The sequence below is a fragment of the Hippocampus guttulatus genome, chromosome 10, assembly GCF_054856545.1.
Source record: "Hippocampus guttulatus isolate MCC_2025c chromosome 10, RoL_Hgut_1.0, whole genome shotgun sequence".
In the NCBI taxonomy this organism is placed as follows: Eukaryota; Metazoa; Chordata; class Actinopteri; order Syngnathiformes; family Syngnathidae; genus Hippocampus; species Hippocampus guttulatus.
Genome location: NC_141270.1, coordinates 2,325,934 through 2,347,331, shown reverse-complemented (window position 1 = coordinate 2,347,331; position 21,398 = coordinate 2,325,934). Strand labels below are relative to the sequence as shown.

Below are 21,398 nucleotides of genomic sequence, written 5' to 3'. Positions count from 1 at the left end.
ACCAAGTGATTTTCTCCTTCAGTATTACTACTCGGTGAGAATTCTTCCAAACCAGGAGCCTTTCAATGTGTGGGTGGGCTGGGTCACCCCTGATTTCCATCAAAATGACATGCCCTTTGACAGCGACGATAACCTCACAGTGACGGTCACCCTCGGAGACGATAGTGGCAAAGTCCAAGAGAGGTTAGTGTTTTGCGGCCAACTTTCAAAATGCGGTAACTTTTAATCAGTGGGCTGCCATTTTCACCGTTTTCCCCTTTCAGTCAAACTTAGCAAGCGGCTGCCTTGTAAATAACAGCGCTCTCGTCACCCACAGCGTGAAGAGGAGTAACTGTTACATGGTCTGCGCCGGAGAGGCGACAGGTTTGTCTCGGAGCCGAAGGAGTGCCGGCTTGGAAATTGGCTGCTTGATTGACACAGCCGCTGGGCTGCTAACGTTTACCTCCAGTGGTGTGGAGATGTCCACCTTCTACCAAGTACGCCGCACAGCAAAACAGTTTTGGGACTCCTAAGATGTATTTGGAGTTATATTCGGATATGTCGTTGCTGCATATTTCAAATAATCATCGTGAGCAAAATGTTGTTTCATTTTGTGGATGAATCAGGTGGAGGCCAACACAAAGCTGTATCCCGCTGTTTTCGTCAAGCCCACCACCAGCAACATGTTTCAATTTGAACTGGGACGCATTAAGGTAAACCACTTATTTGCTTGTCAGAAATTCTGTAAAAAATAAAAAAACGGCCCCGATTCGCCAATGAAGATATTACATTCCATCCTATCATGCTGCCATTGTCACAGCTATAATTTACTTTCATGTTTTGCCACAAAATCATTGCAATTTTTTTTATTTTCTGACTGGCCACCTAGAACGTGATGCCGTTGTCAGCTGGCTTGATTCGCAGCCTGAGAACGACTTCGGCACCTCAATGCCCGCCCAGGTTTCAAGTACAGCATCTGTGCCCGGTCTCGTGGACACGAGTGCCTGACAGATCTCTGAAGGTGATGGTGGACCGTCCTGATGAGCGTCACGGCTGGAGAGTCCATTGCCTTGAGCCGCGTCAAGTCATGGCCCTCCAAATCCCTGACGAAAGCAGGTCTGGCCGAGCTCTGGAAAACACACAATTCTATTTGACTGCTGTTGGACCAAACGATTAATCAATGTCTTGATAATTGGTTTATTTGGGTTTTGAGTCAGGACTGTTCCCTATTTTTTAATCGTCTTAGCTAGCGGCGTCTCTTGTTCAAAGAGCGTCTCTGCTTGCACGTTATCCAAAAAGTCACAGCTTTTTTTTCCTATTAGTCTTTTGAAATTGGTTTCATCCTTCCGGCGTCGGACAATGAACAAAAAAAAAAAACAGTCTGCTCCAAAGTATGTTCAAAGACTTTTGCAACCAAAGGGAGTCGGTCCTCATAACTAGTCCAGCTTATGAAACGGACTAGTTCACAAGTTCATGCTTTCTTTTTCTAACACAGGTGCATCGACATTTTGGAGCTGTCCGAGCTGGATGACATCTTGACCTTTGAGTACCACACCCTCCTCCTTTACTGTGCTTTATGTGCCCTGGGCAATGCAAGAGTGTGCCACGCCATCTGCAGCCACGTTGATCAGTCCCAGTTCCTTCACGCCATTCAGAATCACCACTTGCCTGGCCCACTCCGCTCTGCCTTTTATCAGCTTCTCGTTCAGGTGATCTCATGCTTCATCTCATCTTTCAATATGGAACCCATGGTTTCTCAGATGGATTTTAATTTTCTTTTGAAAGGTTCACCTCAGCAGCCATGCCGCAGCACGTCTCATGATGAACCATGAATACATCGTCCCTATGTCAGACCAAACCAGAGACATCACCCTTTATCCAATAAATGGCGACAATGGGAGAAAATGTCCACTTCCTCTATGCATCCCGAGTATGAGCGGGAGCACTTCCCTGAAACCACAAATGCGGTTCTCCAGGCCTTGTTTCGTCAACACTGATGTGATGGGACGGGAAGTAACTAGCGGTGACAGTCCTGAAATCCCTCTGGATATCCTGAAGAGCCTGACCGTGGAGATGCTTACTGCAGCCGTGTGGGCTGTGCATCGGGGTGTCAGGGACCCTGTAGGTGGCAGTATGGAGCTTCTGCTGGTTCCCCTTCTTAAGTTGTTCCACACTCTTTTGGTGGTGGGGGTACTGACTGATGAGGATCTGGCTAAAATTCTCAAACTAATAGAACCTGGAGTCTTCTCTACAGAGGTAGAAATGGAGGAGGAGGAGAAAGAAAATGGCCGAGAGACGGGAGATCACTTAAATGAACCCAAACAAGGACTGCTGCAAATGAAACTTCCAGAACCGGTCAAACTTGAGGTGAACGCACAGAGTGGAATGGCTCGTATAGAAAAAAAATATTTACGTTTTTGTTTTGTTTTTGGTGATTAAGCTTTTTTTTTGTGCATTTGGGAAATTTTTTTCCATGAGTGTGTGATGTAAATACAACATTTCATTATGCATTAGGACAAACAAGCCAAGCAGTATATTTCTCTCTCGATGTTTTTCAGCTGTGCAACGTGCTGACCTACCTGTGCGACATGCAGGCGCGCCACAGGGTCGAAGCTGTGGTCGCCTTCTCGGAAAAATTTGTTGGTCAACTGCAGGAGAACCAGCACTTTCGCTACAAGCAAGTCATGCAGGCGCTCAACATGTCCGCCGCCCTCACAGCCCGCAAGACCAAAGAGTTCCGCTCACCTCCGCAAGAGCAGGTTCCATTCAGTTGTTTGAACTCACCAGTCGGATTAAAATGACCCCTTTGCAAGTAATGGACGCTACCTCGAAAGATGTTTATAGTTGCCTACATTATAGATTCAACTAGGGTGTCCAAATTCAGGCTGTTGGTCCATTTGTGGCCCACTGTATGTTTTTATTGGCCCATTAGATCTTGTAATAAACAAATTAAACAAGGTCCCCTTCAAAAAGTTAAAATGTTGAAAGTTAGCACATTATATATTGAAAAGCTTCCTTTATCGAAAAGCTTTTCCTTGCTCATTTGATCTGATGACTCTTAATTTTTTTTAAGATCATTACTCTTACTAGTTGTCATTTAATTGCTGGTTTATTGTTGCCCGTACTGTCCACTTTGAGATTTGTCCCCATTTGTTATTCTATTTTTCTTCATTAAAAATGAAAGTGTAATAAATCCTCAAAATGTAACTTTTTGATTTTTTTTTTTTTAATTTACACAATGTTTTGACAAATTAATCACACTGTGCTTCTTTCTCCTTGTAACCTTTTCTCCTGTTGCCTCAGATCAACGTGCTTCTGAGCTTCAGAGATGGCGACCGGCAGGAGAACAGTCCGTGTCCAGCGGAAACCCAACAGCTCCTGAAAGACTTTCACCAGCTGCTCGCTGCCCACTGCGGTCAGTTCTCTGTTACCACTCCGCCGCATTATTGTTCATCCTCACTGAGTCCGTGAAACTCAGTGAGCCGGGAAGAAGCTCCGAGAAGGCGCTTACTGTGATTATCTGCCGGTGAGCTTCATTTTATTTTACTGCTTTTGAGCAGGCATTGAATTGGACGCTGCCTCGGAAGAGGGCGATCCCGGTGAGATGTTGGTAAAGGATCAACTTTTGAGCCTAGGAGCGAGAGTTCTCGGACTAAAGTGGACAACCACACAACGGGAGGATAATGGACCACTGAGTCCCAGTAAGTACAAAAACATGTACAGGACAATGGTTGTTATTTATTGTTACAAATGTAGGCCCAACACGTAACATTAAGAGAGGGGTCACTTTGAAAGTGGCTGTGGATCTTCACCCAGCCGAGTTGATCATGTGATGGGCTGAGAAACTTAGTTTGGGTGTGGAAGTTAGCAGTACTGTCAATAGTGGAGCAGAAGTGCAGACATATTTTCAGAAATTGGCAGAAAACAGAAAAAAAAGACTTACATGGTTGTTTCATTTCACACTTGATGGGCAAACAGGCACTCCACAGACACAACAATTCTAAGACAAGAAATAAAAAAGTTAATTTTCCATAATATGTCACCCTTCAGTAGAACAAGTAATCAAGAGGAAAATCGTGATCGCTGTGGTTTTCCTGTGGGATACATTGCATATTTTGGAACTGCACGAACAAACTTGCAATTTGCGGGGCATGAGGATCCCAGCCCTGCCGCAATTATGCAAAATCCTTATTGATGCCCCCCAAAAAGGGATTTGTCATTGCCTATAGATGCCACAAGAAGGTGGCAAAGTGCTACTAAATGGAAGTTCCTCAACTTACCTCAAATTATTCCCTTGGCACCAGATAACACCAAACCAGTACTTTGAGCAAAGAACAGAGGGGTTTGATTTCCTATCCCCGCTTTCTACCCTTCAGAGTCCCTCAAGTTGTTGATCTCGGAAACAATGCTGCGCTGGACACAAGAGACCGAGATGGAGGATCCCAGCCTGGTCAGTGCAATCTTCTCGTTGCTGCACCGCCAGTATCAGGGCCTCGGTGGCCAAATGGCCTCCCCTCTTTCCAAAGCCTACACAATTAGCCAAGCTTCCGTGGAGGACACCATGACACTGCTGTCCTCTCTGGGCCAAATCCGCTCCTTACTTAGCGTTCGTATGGGGTATGAAGAGGAAAAACTGATGATCAGAAGACTAGGGTAAGGGTAGATTATGGTTTTCGTTTGTGGATTTCAAACACAATTCCGGACTGTGATTTTTTTATTCTTTTTCTGTGTCTCTGGAACAGAGACATCATGAACAATAAGGTTTTCTACCAGCACCCCAACCTAATGAGGACGTTGGGCATGCATGAGACAGTCATGGAGGTGATGGTCAATGTTCTTGGGGAGAGAGAATCCAAGGTCAGTCTTGTGAAGCCGACGGGCAATTTGTGTTTTTAGATTACACTCGGACTCCACTTTGAATTGACGCCATGCTTGTGTATTTCATGCAACGGTTTGGTTCTGCAAGGAGATTTCCTTTCCGAAGATGGTGGCCAGCTGCTGTCGATTCCTTTGTTATTTTTGCCGCATAAGCCGACTCAATCAGAGAGCCCTTTTTGACCACCTCTGCTACCTACTAGAAAACAGCAGCGTTGGACTCGGTAATGTCCTATGTCAACACTTCCCTCTGGGGGAGGGGTTTCAATTTAATAGTCTCTCGGTTATTCGTCCTTTGTATGCATGAATTTCAGTCCCTCGGAGTGTTCTCATGAAATTTTAATGACCAGACATCATATTCACGAGTCTGTGATTTTTGTTGTTGTTGTTGATGCTGTCTTCCCGCCCTCCTTAGCTTCACCTTCAATGCGCGGGGCCACTCCTCTGGATGTGGCAGCAGCCTCAGTCATGGACAATAACGAGCTGGCCCTCGCTTTGAGGGAGCCTGAACTGGAGAAGGTGAGTTGAGGGCATGAATACATGTTTGCTTTTGGAACAAGGTGCTACCTTGATTAATTTACAAGTTTGCCGAGTTACTCGCTGCCACTTGCTCTATTATTATTATTACTATTTTAATTTCGTTTGCGAGCGAGCCTCAGGTACGTCGCCGCTGGATGTTGACAGTGGATGAGCCAATCCTGTACCTCACTCAAAACTTGAAATGCAGCCAGTTTTCTCATTACAGGTGGTGCACTACCTTGCCGGCTGTGGTCTGAAAAGCTGCTCACTGCTCGTGGCCCAAGGCTACCCTGATATTGGATGGAACCCCGTGGAGGGCGAGCGTTACCTGGATTTTCTACGTTTTGCTGTATTCTGCAATGGTATTTCCGATACACTTTGTACTGTTGCTATTAAGCTCTCCGTGTCATGTTGTTCTTGTATCGGCAAGTAGCATTGAACACATATTTTTCGACTTTGTGTCATCTGCAGTGAACTTATCTGATAGCGGATACATGCTCAAGCAGCATTGTGTACAATCATGTGTCTGTCTGTGTGCTCTTGGACCGCAGGTGAAAGTGTCGAGGAGAACGCTTACTTGGTGTTGAGGTTGCTGATTCGTCGGCCCGAGTGTTTTGGTCCTGCCCTGCGAGGTGACGGTGGACATGGTCTCCTAGCGGCCATGAAAGAGGCCATAAACATATCAGAGGACTCCTCTATCGATGGACCTTGCATGGCCTACCAATCCAATGCAACCATGTTGGTCACTGTTTGTTTCTGTATTGTTTGTGCTCATTAGGATTGTGGGTAAATTGGAGCCTACCGCAGCTGAGCTTGGGCAATGTTCCTTTGCATTGTTGAGATTTGCCACTCACCTATGATCTTTTTTTTTTCGGGGGGGGGGGGGGGGGGCGCTGTTGAAAACTCAATTATTTGCTGTTTTGGTGCTTCGTTGCCATCTAGTGGCACCTTGGTGCCATCATCCATTGTCAAATCTCAATTTACTTTTAGCAGGAAGAAAATTGTACACCCTGAAATGGTTGCCACCTTCATGTATTTTAAAACCGTAACAAAATCTGGTTACTAAATGCCCTCCTTGAATGCTGCAGCTGCATCCCTGATTATCATTAATAAGGCTACATTTAGAGATAAGCCTTTAATCCTCCTCAAAATCTGCAGTTATCCAATTAATGACAAGCTGGCAGTTAACTAATTGTTTCCCGATACAGAAATACTGTCCAGGTTGGCGAGAATGACCTTATCCATATGGGGCATGCCATCATGACCTTTTACTCGGCCCTTATTGACCTGCTGGGGCGCTGCGCTCCGGAGATGCAAGTGAGTGTTTTTCCCCTCAGACTTGAGGTGCCATTCCTTCCGCTGCCATCGATATCCGCTGATGCTGCCAGTAATGATGCCGACTGGACATTGCGGAGAAAGTCGCTACTGCTTCGAAAGGAAGATTGACATGCTTTTACCTAATTTACTGAAGGATGGAAGTCCACCTGGAGTCAGTTTCCCTCCGCTGAGGCATTCTGACGTTGACGGCTTGTCTACTTGTATTTGGCGCCGCAGTTGAAAAATATTGTCTTTCCGACACAATCTCACTGAAATGTTGCAGTTGATTCAAAGAGGCAAAGGAGAAGCCGTCCGCATGCGGGCCATTCTGAGGTCACTGGTACCCATTCAAGATCTCCAGGGAGTCATTAGCATCTCGTTTCAAGCCCCATCGCTGTCAAAAGGTTGAGTAGGATCACTCAATTTGACAATCTTAGTCTGATTGGGTCTCACCATTAATGAAGCTGTCATTTTCTTTTGCAGATGGTTCCGTGGTTGAGCCAAACTTATCGACAGTGTTTTGCCCAGACCACAAGGCCGCGATGGTTCTGTTTGTGGACCGAGTCTATGGCGTAGACGAGCAGAGTTTTCTCCTCCGCCTACTTCAAAACGGTTTTCTGTCCGACCTTCAGATGGCCGTCTCTCTCGACACGGTGAGCTCTGCGACTTTTGCTGTTCCGAGTACAGGTTGGCGTAGTCACCAATTACTGATATTTGATGATTGCACAATGTCTTTTAGTTGGGGGTGATCATTTGTATTATTTCATCAAATTCAAACATTAACTTTTCTAGACATGGCATCAATTTCGCTAAAGTATAAGACTTTTTAGAGTAACATCTTATTATTATTATTTTTTTACGAAACGTGGAATGTATTGCTTGTAGAATTGCTACAGTTATATCAAAGTAACATTTTGCAGAGCATAATTTGCAGTCTGCTACAAATGTTTTCTGTGTTAACATGAAAGTATATCCATACGGCTCCTTATCTGGACGGTACGTCAGGCTGGTGATATACTATCGAAGCATTTTTATGAATATGAATACAGGCGTACAGTAGCGGCCTGGTATTGGTGGATCACAAGAAACAACAGCCAACAGGAGACAGACAAATCATACTAATCAACATAGATGGCTGGGGCGGGTGATGATGACATTGGGGAAAAACAAATGGCATCAAAATATGCAAATAAGATTTCGAATAATAGTAATTTTTAACTATATTAGTGAATAAATAGGGACAGAAGGGTGTGCACCAAAATGCGCCAGGCTCCAGCTCCCCCGAGACACTTATGAGGACAGGCGCAATCAAAAATGGATGGATGGGTGTTTACTGATCTCATTTCCTGACTTCACAGCACGGTGGCTAACTCTGCTTTTTTTCTCATCGCAGGATGACTTTGGATCCACCGACATGGCCTTGGCCCTCAACAGATATTTGTGCTCGGCTGTGCTTCCGCTGCTCACCAAGCGTTCCGCCCTCCTCCGCGGTTTGGAGGACCACGCCGCCCTTCTGGATTCTCTCATCCAGGCCATCTACAGCCTCTCCAGGGCTTCAAGCTTGACAAAGGCCCAGAGGGACACAACTGAGGATTGTTTGTTGGCTGTGTGCGGGTACAATACACACACACACACGCGCACGCACACACACACACACGCACACACTTTATTTATTTATGTATTTATTTTGAGGGGGAGAAGGAACTCTACATTAATGCAAGAAGGAAAAGCTAAATGACAACAAACAGCTGTCCCTCTCTGCCTGCACTGTTTTTTTTTCCTGCTTTCATGTCGTACATTAACAATGTTTTGCTATGATTCGGATATCATTTTCTAATTACCAAATCATACATTTGATCAACATTTTGCTAATGGCAATTCTTAATTAGATTCCTCATTCCCTAACGATATGATCAGTTGGTGAATGGTGATTCATCATCCCTAGTGGATGTGCTACAGTAACTCTAATGTACTGTACATTAGATCTTCTTTAGAACTTTGTTCAGATATGGCACTGTAAATGATAAGTATGACATAATAGATTTTCTTGTTTTTATTTTAATGCATTTATGTTCTATTTATTCATAGTGTGTTTCTCTGAGGTTTGGGCAAACAAAGTACGGCCAGCGGGCCACATACTGCTCCGTTATTTAATCCAAGCAGCAAGCATTTTCATGCATTTTTTTCAACGTGAAATTCTTCTAAGAATACGTTTATTTAAGGCTAGTTTACTTGCATCTTCTCAGTAAACTCCAGCCGGCTGTGATGCAGCCTCTTCTGCAGCGTCTTGTCTTTGATGTTCCCACTCTCACAGAGCAGAGCAAGATCCCAATCAAGGTAAGTGCACCAAGCGCAGGTTTTGATTTTATGTGAAAATGTATTACTCACGATCACATCCGTACCCCCAGCTTTTGACCAGTCATTTCGAGCAGAGATGGAAGTACTACTCTTTAACTGGTAGGCAGGGAAACCACAGCCTGGCCTCTGAAGAGGAGCTGCACTTATCTCTGAAGCTGTTCTGGGGCGTGTTTAAGGCTTTGGCGAAGAAGGTAAAGGCAATTCAACATTCATCCAAATGATATTTGACTTGAGAGCTCCCCAGACCCTCGAAAATTTGTCTGAGCTGTCTCAGTCAGAACATGGAAACATCAAAGAATGACTCCCATGAGCACGTTCCTGTCCCAAATCTGCCTCGCTTCAAACAGCTTCAAGAAAATGTGTCGAAGTATCTTGAGAGAACTACTGATTTCTACTTGAGAGCATTCCCTGGTATTTGACTGCTGACAACTCACAACATGGTTCCACCTCAAATATATATTAAAAAGTTACTATATCAATATTTCCCTGTTTGTAGTAAGTCAGAATAATTTGACTTTCTTACCTTTTGAATTGACCAGATTGAAACAAGTCAAGTTTTCCCAGGACATTAAAATTGATTGAAACACAACCGTCAACACTGGTTTCTCTTTATAATCTGTCAGTTATGAATCGAATCCGTACACAGTTTGGTCTCTGCTTCTCTCTTTCTGCACGGACTGATCATTTTTAGCTTTGTGTTTACATGCGTGGGCTTTAATGAGGGAACACCAGCTTGGTTGCTTGCTTGCCGTGAATCTGACACATGATGAAAAATGTGACCCATTATGTGTTTTGTTTTTTTGGTCCATAAACTTTGCCTGAATAATTTAAACTATTTGTTTTTTGAAAATACCCAGATAAAAAAAATTGTATAGATGGTTCAATGGACCATTTTCAATTCAACATTGTTTGTATCTGTTATGTCTTCATAAAATGTGTTTCCGACAGCAATATGAACCTGACTTATCCAAACTCTGTGTCCAATGCCTTGGCGCCATGGCTGAGGCCTTGCCCCCTGACCATTTGGGCCCACACCCTCTGTACCAAATGGACAAAAACACGGACGGGAACTTTGAACCTCAACCTGTAGAAACCTCAAAGTACGCAAGAACCCTTTATTTATTTATTTTTTACATCAAGAGAATAAAAGTGCATTAGCAGTGCAAAGTTGTTGACTAAGACTCACTTCAGATATGTTAATATGATTAATTTCCTTAGCGTGTCCGTGCCGGAGAGACTGGAGTTTGTGGTGAACAAGTACGCCGAGCACACGCATGAGAAGTGGTCGCTGGATAAGGTGGGAAGCTTCAACCTTCATTCTCCCCCGGCTGAGAAATTAGACTGCGCGTGCTGGGAATGCATTCGTGCTATTGTCCGCATGCGCTTGTAATAATTCATATCTGTTTTGTCGGCCAGTTTGCCAACGGCTGGGTTCATGGGGAGCAGCTATGTGAGAACAGCAAGGTTCATCCCCTCCTCAAGCCCTACAGGGCTTTGGCTGAAAAGGTAGCTCGTAGCCTCTGTTCTTGTATTATTGCTTATTTGAATCGCCGCCGTTCTGTTGGTTGAGATTTTGTGATTTCTCTGCTGACGAATTTAAATTTCACACAAGCCTCGTTGGTCTTTCCTCGGCATAACAGGACAAAGAAGCATATCGCTGGGCCATTAAGGAGACGATAAAAAGTATGCTGGCCTTCGGATGGACCATAGAGCGCTCCAGGGAAGGAGACGCGTTCGGCTTGCACGCTTGCATGAGAAGAATCTCGCAGTCCGGTCAGGTGAGTGTACTTGAGTACGCCATTGACATATTTGTACTTGAGTATGCCATTGACATATTTGTGAATTTGCCTCCGAAGATCTCACTTTTGCTCGTGCTCAGGTAAAAACGAAATGTTGGGACAGCGGAACTATGTTGAAGTGAGTGGCGGAGCGTCACCCAGTCAAGCCATAGCCTTGTTGAAGAGGATAAAAACAATGCTTGCTGCCATTTTGTGGCGTTCAAAGCTATTGGGAAAAAAAAAGTTTGAACGCACTGCATTGATTTAATCCATTTGACGTCATTTATGGACGCCATGTTGTTTCTCTTTCTGGCATTGACTTGCGTTAACCTCGGTCAGATTTTGCCCTTTTAAGTGACATTGCGTAGTGACGTTATGTCAACAAGACGGCACCCGCCCATGTCATTTTGCAGGTACGGTCAATGGCTTTGATGGCTATCAATTGGCAATTCCAAATCTTTTTCAATCACTCATTAATTTTAGTTGTTCATGGCAGGGGTTCAGTCCCATTCTTCAGCAAATAATCGAGGTTATTCACACATTTTCTACTTGCTCTCAGTTGTCTTTTGAAGGGGCGTCGACCTTCAGCCCTAAACCCTTTGACACCGGCAGCATTACCTTATCATGGGATCAGTGTGTGAGTAATACTGATTTCTCTCAAACTGCCTTGCCGACATCTGTGCTGTGATTTCATTTGTCCCTTTTTACCTTAGGCTATGGCTGAAAAGTTGGCCGAGAACTACCACAATTCCTGGGCTAAGAGGAAGAAACTTGAACAAGAGAGTAAAGGTACAACTAATGATATGAATCAGTCCACGGATCCATCATCACAAGACACATGGAGACAAACGAACATTCCTTTTTCAGAGAGTTTAGTCCAGATAAACGTGTGGGCGACAAGCAAGACACAGGAAGCTACGGTTGGAAGTTTAGAAGCCCTAATCTCAGAATTAAGAGAGCTAACCACGAACACCGTGCTGCTAAAATGCTAAATTACCTTTGATAGTGTTAAATGTTACAAGAACACGGGACTCAGTTTGGTCGCTGGGTGGAGTTCCCCTGGGATACATGGGCAGTTTCTCTGAATCATTTTAGCGTTGCCCTCAAGGCGAGCTCTTGTTCTCCAATGGTACAACTTGAAAGATAAAGTTATCTCCGTACGGCAGAGGAACAGCGGGCGATCCGAGTTCAATGCACTGAAATCAAACATCCAACATCAAAATTTTTCCTTTTAATAAGTCCATGGAAGAAGTTTGTTCAAAGGCTCACTTTTTTTTTCTTTTTTTGCCCAAGAGTTTCTCATTCATTTGTACCTTTCGTTTCCTATAAAACTTTTTCTTCTGTTAAAGTTGAATAACAGCAGATATTCTAGATATGTCTGTGGACAATGCCTGCACGTATAAAACGGCAATGAAAACCTGTTTTCAAACATTGATTGAATTTGATTGACAGCTACGACCTAATAGTGAGCAGACTGCATAAATGTATCCCTCTTCGATAGCATCGCTGGTGGAACAATGTTTAGAAATCTTAGTTTATCAGCAATTCCAGGTTGCAGATGCATTTCCACGTTACCAAATGCACACAATACCGGCCATCTGTTTATTTCCCTCAACCACGGCCATCTTTTGACAAAAAACACCATGTCGCTGAAAGTCGTGTATCTGGTGTTTTTTTTTTCTTAACACAAAGCTTTCCAGATGCAGTTCTTCAAAAATTGATTGCTAACTACTTTTGAAGATTGGCAAGAGAGCTCTTATTTGTTCTTGTTGTCTTCACAATTTAGAAGATTGTCCGAAAAAGGGCAGTCAAAATGAACGAAGGACAACCCTTGTGTCTCCTCAGGGGCACGTGGGCATGCTGTGCTCGTGCCTTTTGACAACCTGACTGCAAAGGAAAAGAGCAAATTCCGGCATAGGGCCCAGGATGTGCTCAAGTTCCTTCACCTCAACGGCTACACGGTGTGGAGGTGAGGGCAGCATCGGCTCCTGGCTGCCAGAGCAAATTCCGGCATTTAGAATGGAATGTGAATGCGGTGGTCCTTATGAATTTTTTTCAGCATGGTGGTGACAGCATCTCGCGGCATTCACATTTTCTGAAACTAAAGATAGAATAGAGCATGAGTTGCCTGTATGTGCACACAAACTCATCATTTTAACAAGGATGTGGATGGTGACAATTAGAAAACCCACCCAAAAAGGTTTGTACATGCCTGTAGATGCCACCAGATGGCGGCAAAGCAGTTATTTATATTAGACAAGGGTATGGCCTGATTAAATGAAGCTCCTTCCCATGGTTCATCATTAGCTACTGACTCGATGGGTCCAAAAATATTTGACACATATTTTTATGTTAGACGCGGCTTTGTCCTGACCACAAGAACAGGAAATGTTGTTTTTTTTCAGTGAATACTGGCGGATAGGATCCCACCAACAATCAACAAATGTCGAACATGCGGGCATTCACTTGATTTTAGTGTTCCCAAAAGGAACTCATTGGATTGGATTGGATTGAATTAAACTTTATTGTCAAATGTACTGCATGTGAAACATACAGCACAGAAATTTCTTCCCTCACACAAAACAAGAGGAGCCGCTGCGGGTGTCCGCGCCGCCATCAAAAGAAAAGTTAACAAAAATATCAATAGCGCCCCCTGGAAAGTTCCACACATCAGTCATCTTCATCAACAGCACGTATTTTGAAAAAGTCTTTAGGATCCATGCCCCAAAAAAATAATCAGTGCAAGAGACCGTTCGTTCTCCACAGCTTGCCGCTTGAATCCGTTTTCATTTCTCTCGGCAGGGATCGCAAGAATGCGGATCTGGAGTTTCCAGCCACAGCCCAGTGTTTCGGCCACACTTTACTCCAGCGTTTGCTGTCTTACACAGAGGAAGCTCAGGAGCACATGTCGGAACTTGGTAACACTTTTAGTTTGCCGAATACAATATGAAAGAGTGTTATTGACTAGACGTGGAGGAGCCCGACACACAACATTTTGGTGATCCCATCGACACACAACGTAGGACTATGTGGTCTCGCGGCACAAGAAGGCCTTATAATAATGGCCTAGGAGTGTTTATCATCCGAATATCTCGACCGGATTAGTGACCTTAAATTAGTAACGTTTCAACTCAAATTCCGGTTGTATTGGTAAAGTATGATGACACCACAGCATCTACCTGATGTAAATGTTTTTTTTCTACGTGTGCTACCGAGATGTGAACATTAACATTTTCGCAGTCTGTGATCCGCCCTGGGCTCATTTAAATTTGATGCCTCCTTCCGCTGTTCAGAATAGGACAGCCAATGTGTTTCTGATGTAGAAATGTCACTTCCTTTGTCATTTTGTATTTCATTTGTCTTTTTTTTTTTTCCAGAGGTGACGCAAGCCAGAGGACAGACCTCTAAAGGCGAGAGAGCGTCACGCCAGCACCCTGTTCATTTCTTCCTCAAGGTTTGCGTGTGCTCATCTGCATATGAAGACCGACCGTTTCTCAGGGGATCTTTACCATTTTGATGCAGACGTGCTAGTTAAGATTTGCAATTCGGTCATCTAATTAGTTTTGTTAAATGGTTGCTATGCATCCCCCCCTACACAAACACACACTCACACACACACACACACACACACCATGAAAAATCCTTTGTGGCTTTTTAATTTATTTAGCCAGCTCAGAAATCCGTGCAGGCATGTCGATTCCCATCATGACATCGATTAAAGCTTCCCACACCGTTCTGCCTCCAAAGCGGCAAACGGAAAGAGATATTTGAACATTCATGCCTCGCATCTCCACTACAAACAGACACATGCGCGCGCACACAGCCGTAAATGGGTCTTGGTCAGTGATTTGTTGAATGAGAAGCATTTGTTTTTCACTAGTTATAGAACGGTCTTTCTCACGTAATGAAGCGCAAATGTTTGTGAATATTTAAGGTATGCACGTCAAGGGAAATACTGAAGATTGTGGCAAGAATATGACACGTTTTCATTTCTGGACCCCTTTGACAGGTTGTAATTCCACTTTTGGAAGAATATGTGAGAGGCCACCGGCTGTATTTCTTGTCTGTGTCGCGCTCCTCAGACTTGAACAGAAGCCATGCCTCCAAAAGGGAAAAAGAAATGATTGCAAGGCATGTGTCAACCCGATGAAATCACATTTTTATTTCATATTCACACTGCTTGCAGATGTTATATTTTATTTTCTGTTCTTTTGTGCTTGAGTTTGACTTCTTTCGCTTCATTTTCTTTCCTCTCACATTCAGCCTCTTTTGTAAGCTTGCAGGCCTAGTCAGATGCAGGCTCTTTCTTTTTGGTAAGAACCGCGTGGAAATAAGCTTTTAGCCTGATATCATCTCATTGTTGCTACCTTGCCTTTCACTTTTGTGCTTTCCAGTCAATACCAGCCTATCTGGGATACATATTTTCCCTGCATATGTGTAATGCTATCATCTAATATCTTTTTTTTTTTTTTTAAACTTCAGGAAATGAAACTTCAGCGGTCACAAGCTGCCTCTGTGTTTTGACCCGGGCGCTGGATGCCAGGTAGCACTTCACGTCACTGTCACCATCTAATCCATCCGTCCATTTTCAATATTACTTGTCACACTGACGCCAATCTCAGCTGACTTTGGGGAAGAGGCAGGACCGGTCGGTATTCAATCACAGGGCACATCCAAACAAACAACAATGCACACCTTGCGCACAATTTGGGGTCTTCGGTGAACCTAACTGTATTTTGTTGGAAGGCGAGAGGAAGAAGAAGAAAATCGATCGAACTCATGCCAAAAGGCAAAAACATGACACTGGAATAGTAACAACTCCTTGACTTTGTCAATGTATCCATTTTAAGCACGAGTCACACATTTTCCTCACTCGCATTACGAGGATGGCAACAGCATTTGTTTCCATTTCATGGTTAAGCATGACATCAAAAGGCAATCCAATTATTTTGTGGATGTCTTTTCGCCATAGGATGTTGGCAAAGTCGGCGCCAGAGAGCATCCAGGACTCTCTGTATTCATTCTTTGAAGCGGCCGCGTCAGACCTAGAGACGACCGTGGAAAACCTCTCGGCGACCTCTGTCTCGTTGCCTCAGTGTCGCAGTCAACAGGCGAAAGGCCTCGGCAAGGTGTTCAGCTACACAACCTCCGTGCTCTTCCCAATGCTCACGTCCCTCTTCCAGCATCTTGGCAGCCAGAACTATGGTGTTGACCTTCTAGGTGAGAGGGAAAAAAACCACTGCCTGTACGTTTCTATGCATTTTAATATCTATATCTATGTCTATACAGGTTCATCTCAATTGGCTAGACTGTTGTTGAAAAATGAATTTATTTCAGCAGTTCTGTTTGGAAAGGGAAGCCTGTCCAGAGGGTGAACAGAGATTTGAGAGAATTTGAAATAGGATTGTGAGACACAACATGTCAAAGGAAATGAAAACTAAAATACTTATTGATAAATAAATGAAACGGATATAGATATTAAAACCAACTGCACAACGCATCACAAATGATCAATATGCGCACCACCTGTGCCTTTTTGTGGCATGTACAAATCAGTTTTCCTGTTGGTGTGTTTTCATGGAATTAAATGAATTTCATGGACGTTTATGAAATCTGCGAACTGCCTGCTCTTGTTTGGCCCTTCATATTCCTTTTTTATCAACCCCCCCCCCCCCCCCCCCCAAAAAAAAAGATAATACACTGAGATTAGCAGCCAATATGCATACCTTTGAAGTCAGCTCACATGAAGCGGCTCAGTCAGGGTCGCAGAGCAGCCGGAGCCTCTTGTCTCCTTTGCTAATATGATGACCTTTCGCAGGGATAATCCATTTCCTGCATCAGCACTCGTCTCGCCAGTCCATTTCTCTGCGATTGTGTGGCTTCACCTTTCCCTCTCTCACCGTCCTTGGAGTATGTCTCTTATGAGGATTTAAGCGATTTAAGTGTCACCTCGTCTTTTCCAGTGGGAAGAGTGCAGGCGTCCTGTTACAGGATCGTTAACAGCCTCTACTCGCTTGGCACCAGCAGCGACATCTACATGGAGGGGTACTGCCTTGTTATGTAACACATTGCAACAAATTCACTAACTTTACAGTATTGCAAAAAAATGCTCGCAGGCTACTTTTAACTCTTGGATCCTTGCATGGCTATTTGAGGACATTTCCTCATTCGTAACCCATCCATCAATATTTTTATTACGGTTCTGGGTGAGCTGGAGCCTATCGCAGCTGACTGGGCAAGAGGCAAGGTGCACCCTCGACTGGTGACCAGCTAATCGCAGTTCACATAGACAATCAACTTTTCACACACATTTACAGCTTTGGACAGTGTAGTTTCTGTTTATGCAAAACAAGAAAAAATTTCAGTTACTTGAGGAGCATTATTGCGATGTTTTCATGAATCAGCCATAGAGCGCAAAGTGGAGGAAATTATTTTCGCCTTTTAAATGGTTCATTTGTATCTTTGAATATTGAGACAAGCTCTACAGTACACGCTTCTCACTCTTCCGACCTTCACCTTTTTTTAACTAACCTTGCAGTTCAAGTCAAATGTCATTTTTGTTATGTCGGGGGTCGCAGAAAAAAGGACAGCAGGCCGCAAATGGCCCGCGGGCTGTAGTTTGGACACCTCGGCTTACATGAACGTACATCAGGTTCGACATCTGCGAGCTGAATTTCAATCTTGGAAGGTGATTGCTATAAGTCAGTCGTGTACTTGAGTGACATCTTGGACGTTCGAAAATGCCCTCCAGCTCGCCCGCAACCAGAATGAGAACATACCGGATGGATGAACTTGTGTCACAGCATGTTTTCCATGTAGGCAGAGGTCAGCCGCAGGTGCTTGTTTGGCAGCGCTGACTGCTGCTTTACCTGTTTGCTTCCTCGAGCCATCCATCAATCGAAACAACCCTCACTCCATCTACAACACAACGAGTACACCTGAAAGAGAAGGTAACGTGTTTACTTGTCGTCGACACCATTTGTTTTTGTTTAAAATATTGCTTTGCTGTTTTCTCCCTCTCCTAGACCTGGGCTTGCCAGTTGATGCGGAAGAAATATGCCCCTTTCTGCCATCTCTGGAGCAAGCGATGGCGGAAGCGCAGCAGTTGACGGACGCCGGCGCCGCCGCTGGGCAGGCCCAATATGTCCATGTCACGGACGTCACGTTGCCAATGCTGTGCGCTTATGTGTCCCGCTGGTGGCGAGACAGCCCGGTCCTCACGTCTGTAACTCCGCAACACGCTAGCGACCTGCTGGGGCACATTCTCCGCATCATCCACAACCACGTCGGTGCGAGCCAGGGTGACTGGATGAAGCAGCTGGCAGGTAATTCACATGCTCCCTCCCGATGTTCCACTGAATTTTAGAACTCGACGGTGAGTGGTGTGTATCTCAGTCCATTCCCAGCCGCTCATCTCCAAAGCCCGCGTTGAGCTGCTGAAGAGCCACTTCCTTCCCCTGATGGACAAGTTGAGGAAGAGGGCGGAAAGTGTGTTGCTCGAGGAGGAGCGAATGAAAGTAGGAGGCTGCGCTACATCGGAAGCAGAATTGCAGATACAGGAGAAGTTCAGTGTTCTCGTGCGAGACCTCTACGCATTCTATCCTCTCCTCATCCCCTTTGTGGACTCCAATCGGTAAGATGGGCAACTCCGGCGGTTGGAAATGGCCAAAAGCGCAAGTGTCAAACTCGAGGCCCGTAGGCCAAATTAGGCTCTCCGCATCGTTTTTGTGGTCAGTGAATGCTTGTCACAATTGTGCTAAATATCTCAATAATGTCATTTGATGGGGTTTATAAGAACATGATCACAAGTGTCTCAAAGTAAGCGTTTTATTTATTTGTTTATTTTTTAGCTATTGGTGTTATACTTTCCTAAAAATAAAATATTTCAGCTGATGTTTCACTTTAAATATTGTTAAATATGTTTCTGTTGACACAAAAGATAAGCAGGGTATTCCCGAGCCTCCCCCTCCCTCATTTTGTTTCCTGACTGTGCCCGATTTGAGCAAAATAGTGAATTTAAAAACATACTTACTGGATGAAGATTTTATGGCGTACTGTTACACCCCCAGCTGTGAAACATTTATGTGCTTGCCCCGTTATAACCGGCCCCCCACATGCAACTAAAACTACATTATGGCCTGCAAGGAAAACATGTTGGACAGTAGCACCAATTCGGGAAAATTTCTAGGTGCAAAATATCTCTACTGTGTTATTTCAAGAGTGGTTCAGCCATGTTGCTTGCTTCCTTTGCGCATTTTTGGTTAATCCCTCTCAGGGCCCGTTGGCAACAAGAGCCAAACCCTGATGCTGAGCAGCTGTTCAGCATGGTGGCAGAGGTCTTTATTTTCTGGGCCAAATCTCATGTGAGTTTGTCAAGCACGGTTGTCTTTTGTCGCTGCTTTTTTTTTTTTCGGATAGACGTCTTGTCTTGCTTATCTCATTTGCTGTTGCACTGCAGAATTTCAAGTGGGAGGAACAGAACTACGTGGTCCAAAACGAAATCAACAATTTGGCATTCTTGGTCAACGACAACACATCAAAGGTTCGCTGTTCGTCACAAGTGGGCCTCATAAATGAAACAGTCCACTAATGTCGTTTCGTTCCCTTTATAGCTTGACTGCGAGAAAAGGCGGATGAAGAGGAAGGGCGATCGTTATTCCGTACACACTTCCCTCATTGTGGCTTCCGTGAAGCGACTTCTCCCGGTGGGACAGAGGGTTTGTTTTTCCAGCAATGAGACTCTCATCATGTCTGCAAAGAGCGCCTTCGCTCAGGTTGGTTGGAAATGTGGGCGTCATGCCAAGTGATTGCTGGATGGGGAATGATTATCAATGTGTTCCATCGTGGATCACTTTCGAAAGAAAACAACTGCCGAAGAACTGTTCGATTGAAAAACATACTTATGTGTCGTTGAGTAATTAATATAAAAGTCAACACGACTGTTTTGTTTTTATGTGTGACATGTTAATTAACATTTGACCGCTTTGTTTTCCACAGAAGAACACTGAAGATGAGATTCGTGACCGTGTGTGTAAATACCTTTTACGTTCTCATGGTCAGGTAATGGCTGTCATTTTGTTTTCACCATATTGCTGCTACTCTGTCTGGATCACACTGCATGCCCCCACACCCCTCCCCAAAATGCCCCCACTTGCCCTCCAGGGTTCTCCCTCTTGAATGACGTGCATGTACTTTCTGCTGACATCCGGTATGCACGGCGACACGCCCGACTAGCCCCGATATTTATATATTTATTTATTTTTCAATTCAAGCAACAAGAATGCCGTTAGACTTTTAATTCAAGCAACAAGAATGCCGTTAATTAGATTTTGGAGTGGTCTTGTAGCCTGTAAAACCCGTTCCTCCATCGCGCCGTGACTCGAATTTGTCGCACAATACCAAAGACGCACTGCATGCAGCGTTATTTCATTCACTCCAGCAGCAATAAATACTTTCCAGTGATTGCGATTCCAGAACTTTGCAACTGAATAAATAAATGTGACATTTTTATTTTTATTTTTTACCCCCCTCTGTGAGAAGTCATCAACATGCTTGCACCGAGACATCTTTAATTCATTCTCCGCCACTGACGTGGAGACGACTGTGGACAAGATTGTGGCACTCGCTCGAGTCCTCCATTACCTTGATCAGGTGAGCGCTAAAACAGGAAAAAGCACATTTTGTTTTAGATGGATGCTCAGAGAGAAGTGACAGCCCGAGGTCTTGAAATAATTGTTATTTCAGTGCTGCTACTTATCTTTAACCTACGTACAGTATTTACTTGAATTGATCTTGAATTTCAACAACAAAAGAAACGTGCCTCGGATTCCTAACCCCCATTTGAATTCTAATATGACATTGAAGAAAGCACCCAAGGGCAAATGAACGAATGTAATGCTATTAATAAAATCATTCAAGGCGCTGCTTTATTGTTTCCCTCTTCTGTCTTTGATTTTTCTGTTTAGGTGGAACATCCGCACAAGCATAAAAGAGCAACATGGCACCAAGTCTTGTCCAAGCAGAGGAAGCAAGCGGTGGTGGCCTGTCTGAGGATGGCTCCCCTTTACAACCTTCCCAGGTACTAAAATTGCTTTTGCTTTGTAATCTTGGGGAGCATTTTCACGGCTTTTGTCTGCTTCTGCAAATTTTCTGCTTGGAAGAAGAAAAAAAAACGTTATTTTACAGCACGGGGAAAAAGTGGTTCACACTTTTGTCTTACACTCGAAACTGCACTTCATCTAGATCCACTTATGGAACAACATATGCGCAAAAAAAAAATAATTCTAGTGGCCTTTGGTTATCGCCAACGATAACTAAACATCTTACAACATGTACAAACGGTGGTTTAACAGCTTATTTCTATGCCGCCTGCTTTTGCATCTGCTATTTGCATGCGGCGAATGCAAACGGGAACACTTGCCAGTGTTGAGTTTGCTGTCCCCTCAAACGTCCGTCTCACTTCCCAGGCACAGAGCCGTCAACCTGTTCCTCCAAGGCTACAATAAATCCTGGATATTAGCTGAGGAGCACACTTTTGAGGAGAAGGTCGTGGAGGATTTAGCTGTAAGCGGT

General features: G+C 44.2%; 1 protein-coding gene across 1 annotated transcript in view; it reads left to right on the top strand.

Moving 5' to 3' along the window:
- ryr2b (ryanodine receptor 2b (cardiac)) overlaps positions 1-21,398 on the top strand; it is a 44,157-nt gene that overhangs the window by 10,682 nt on the left and 12,077 nt on the right. Inside the window, exons 26-70 of the mRNA XM_086122470.1 lie at positions 23-183; positions 317-476; positions 606-692; positions 869-1,095; positions 1,475-1,688; positions 1,765-2,346; positions 2,538-2,738; positions 3,283-3,394; positions 3,540-3,680; positions 4,356-4,632; positions 4,722-4,836; positions 4,946-5,078; positions 5,270-5,373; positions 5,600-5,735; positions 5,925-6,111; positions 6,582-6,690; positions 6,974-7,094; positions 7,174-7,343; positions 8,084-8,304; positions 8,937-9,027; positions 9,099-9,239; positions 9,997-10,148; positions 10,267-10,345; positions 10,465-10,554; positions 10,689-10,826; positions 11,386-11,463; positions 11,540-11,615; positions 12,672-12,795; positions 13,629-13,744; positions 14,204-14,280; positions 14,836-14,957; positions 15,090-15,139; positions 15,309-15,369; positions 15,799-16,046; positions 16,790-16,871; positions 17,646-17,776; positions 17,852-18,151; positions 18,222-18,459; positions 19,102-19,189; positions 19,285-19,368; positions 19,439-19,600; positions 19,824-19,886; positions 20,367-20,477; positions 20,792-20,904; positions 21,293-21,389. Of these exons, the coding sequence (XP_085978596.1) occupies positions 23-183; positions 317-476; positions 606-692; positions 869-1,095; positions 1,475-1,688; positions 1,765-2,346; positions 2,538-2,738; positions 3,283-3,394; positions 3,540-3,680; positions 4,356-4,632; positions 4,722-4,836; positions 4,946-5,078; positions 5,270-5,373; positions 5,600-5,735; positions 5,925-6,111; positions 6,582-6,690; positions 6,974-7,094; positions 7,174-7,343; positions 8,084-8,304; positions 8,937-9,027; positions 9,099-9,239; positions 9,997-10,148; positions 10,267-10,345; positions 10,465-10,554; positions 10,689-10,826; positions 11,386-11,463; positions 11,540-11,615; positions 12,672-12,795; positions 13,629-13,744; positions 14,204-14,280; positions 14,836-14,957; positions 15,090-15,139; positions 15,309-15,369; positions 15,799-16,046; positions 16,790-16,871; positions 17,646-17,776; positions 17,852-18,151; positions 18,222-18,459; positions 19,102-19,189; positions 19,285-19,368; positions 19,439-19,600; positions 19,824-19,886; positions 20,367-20,477; positions 20,792-20,904; positions 21,293-21,389 (6,570 nt within the window). The remainder of the gene's footprint in view (positions 1-22; positions 184-316; positions 477-605; positions 693-868; positions 1,096-1,474; positions 1,689-1,764; positions 2,347-2,537; positions 2,739-3,282; positions 3,395-3,539; positions 3,681-4,355; positions 4,633-4,721; positions 4,837-4,945; positions 5,079-5,269; positions 5,374-5,599; positions 5,736-5,924; positions 6,112-6,581; positions 6,691-6,973; positions 7,095-7,173; positions 7,344-8,083; positions 8,305-8,936; positions 9,028-9,098; positions 9,240-9,996; positions 10,149-10,266; positions 10,346-10,464; positions 10,555-10,688; positions 10,827-11,385; positions 11,464-11,539; positions 11,616-12,671; positions 12,796-13,628; positions 13,745-14,203; positions 14,281-14,835; positions 14,958-15,089; positions 15,140-15,308; positions 15,370-15,798; positions 16,047-16,789; positions 16,872-17,645; positions 17,777-17,851; positions 18,152-18,221; positions 18,460-19,101; positions 19,190-19,284; positions 19,369-19,438; positions 19,601-19,823; positions 19,887-20,366; positions 20,478-20,791; positions 20,905-21,292; positions 21,390-21,398) is intronic.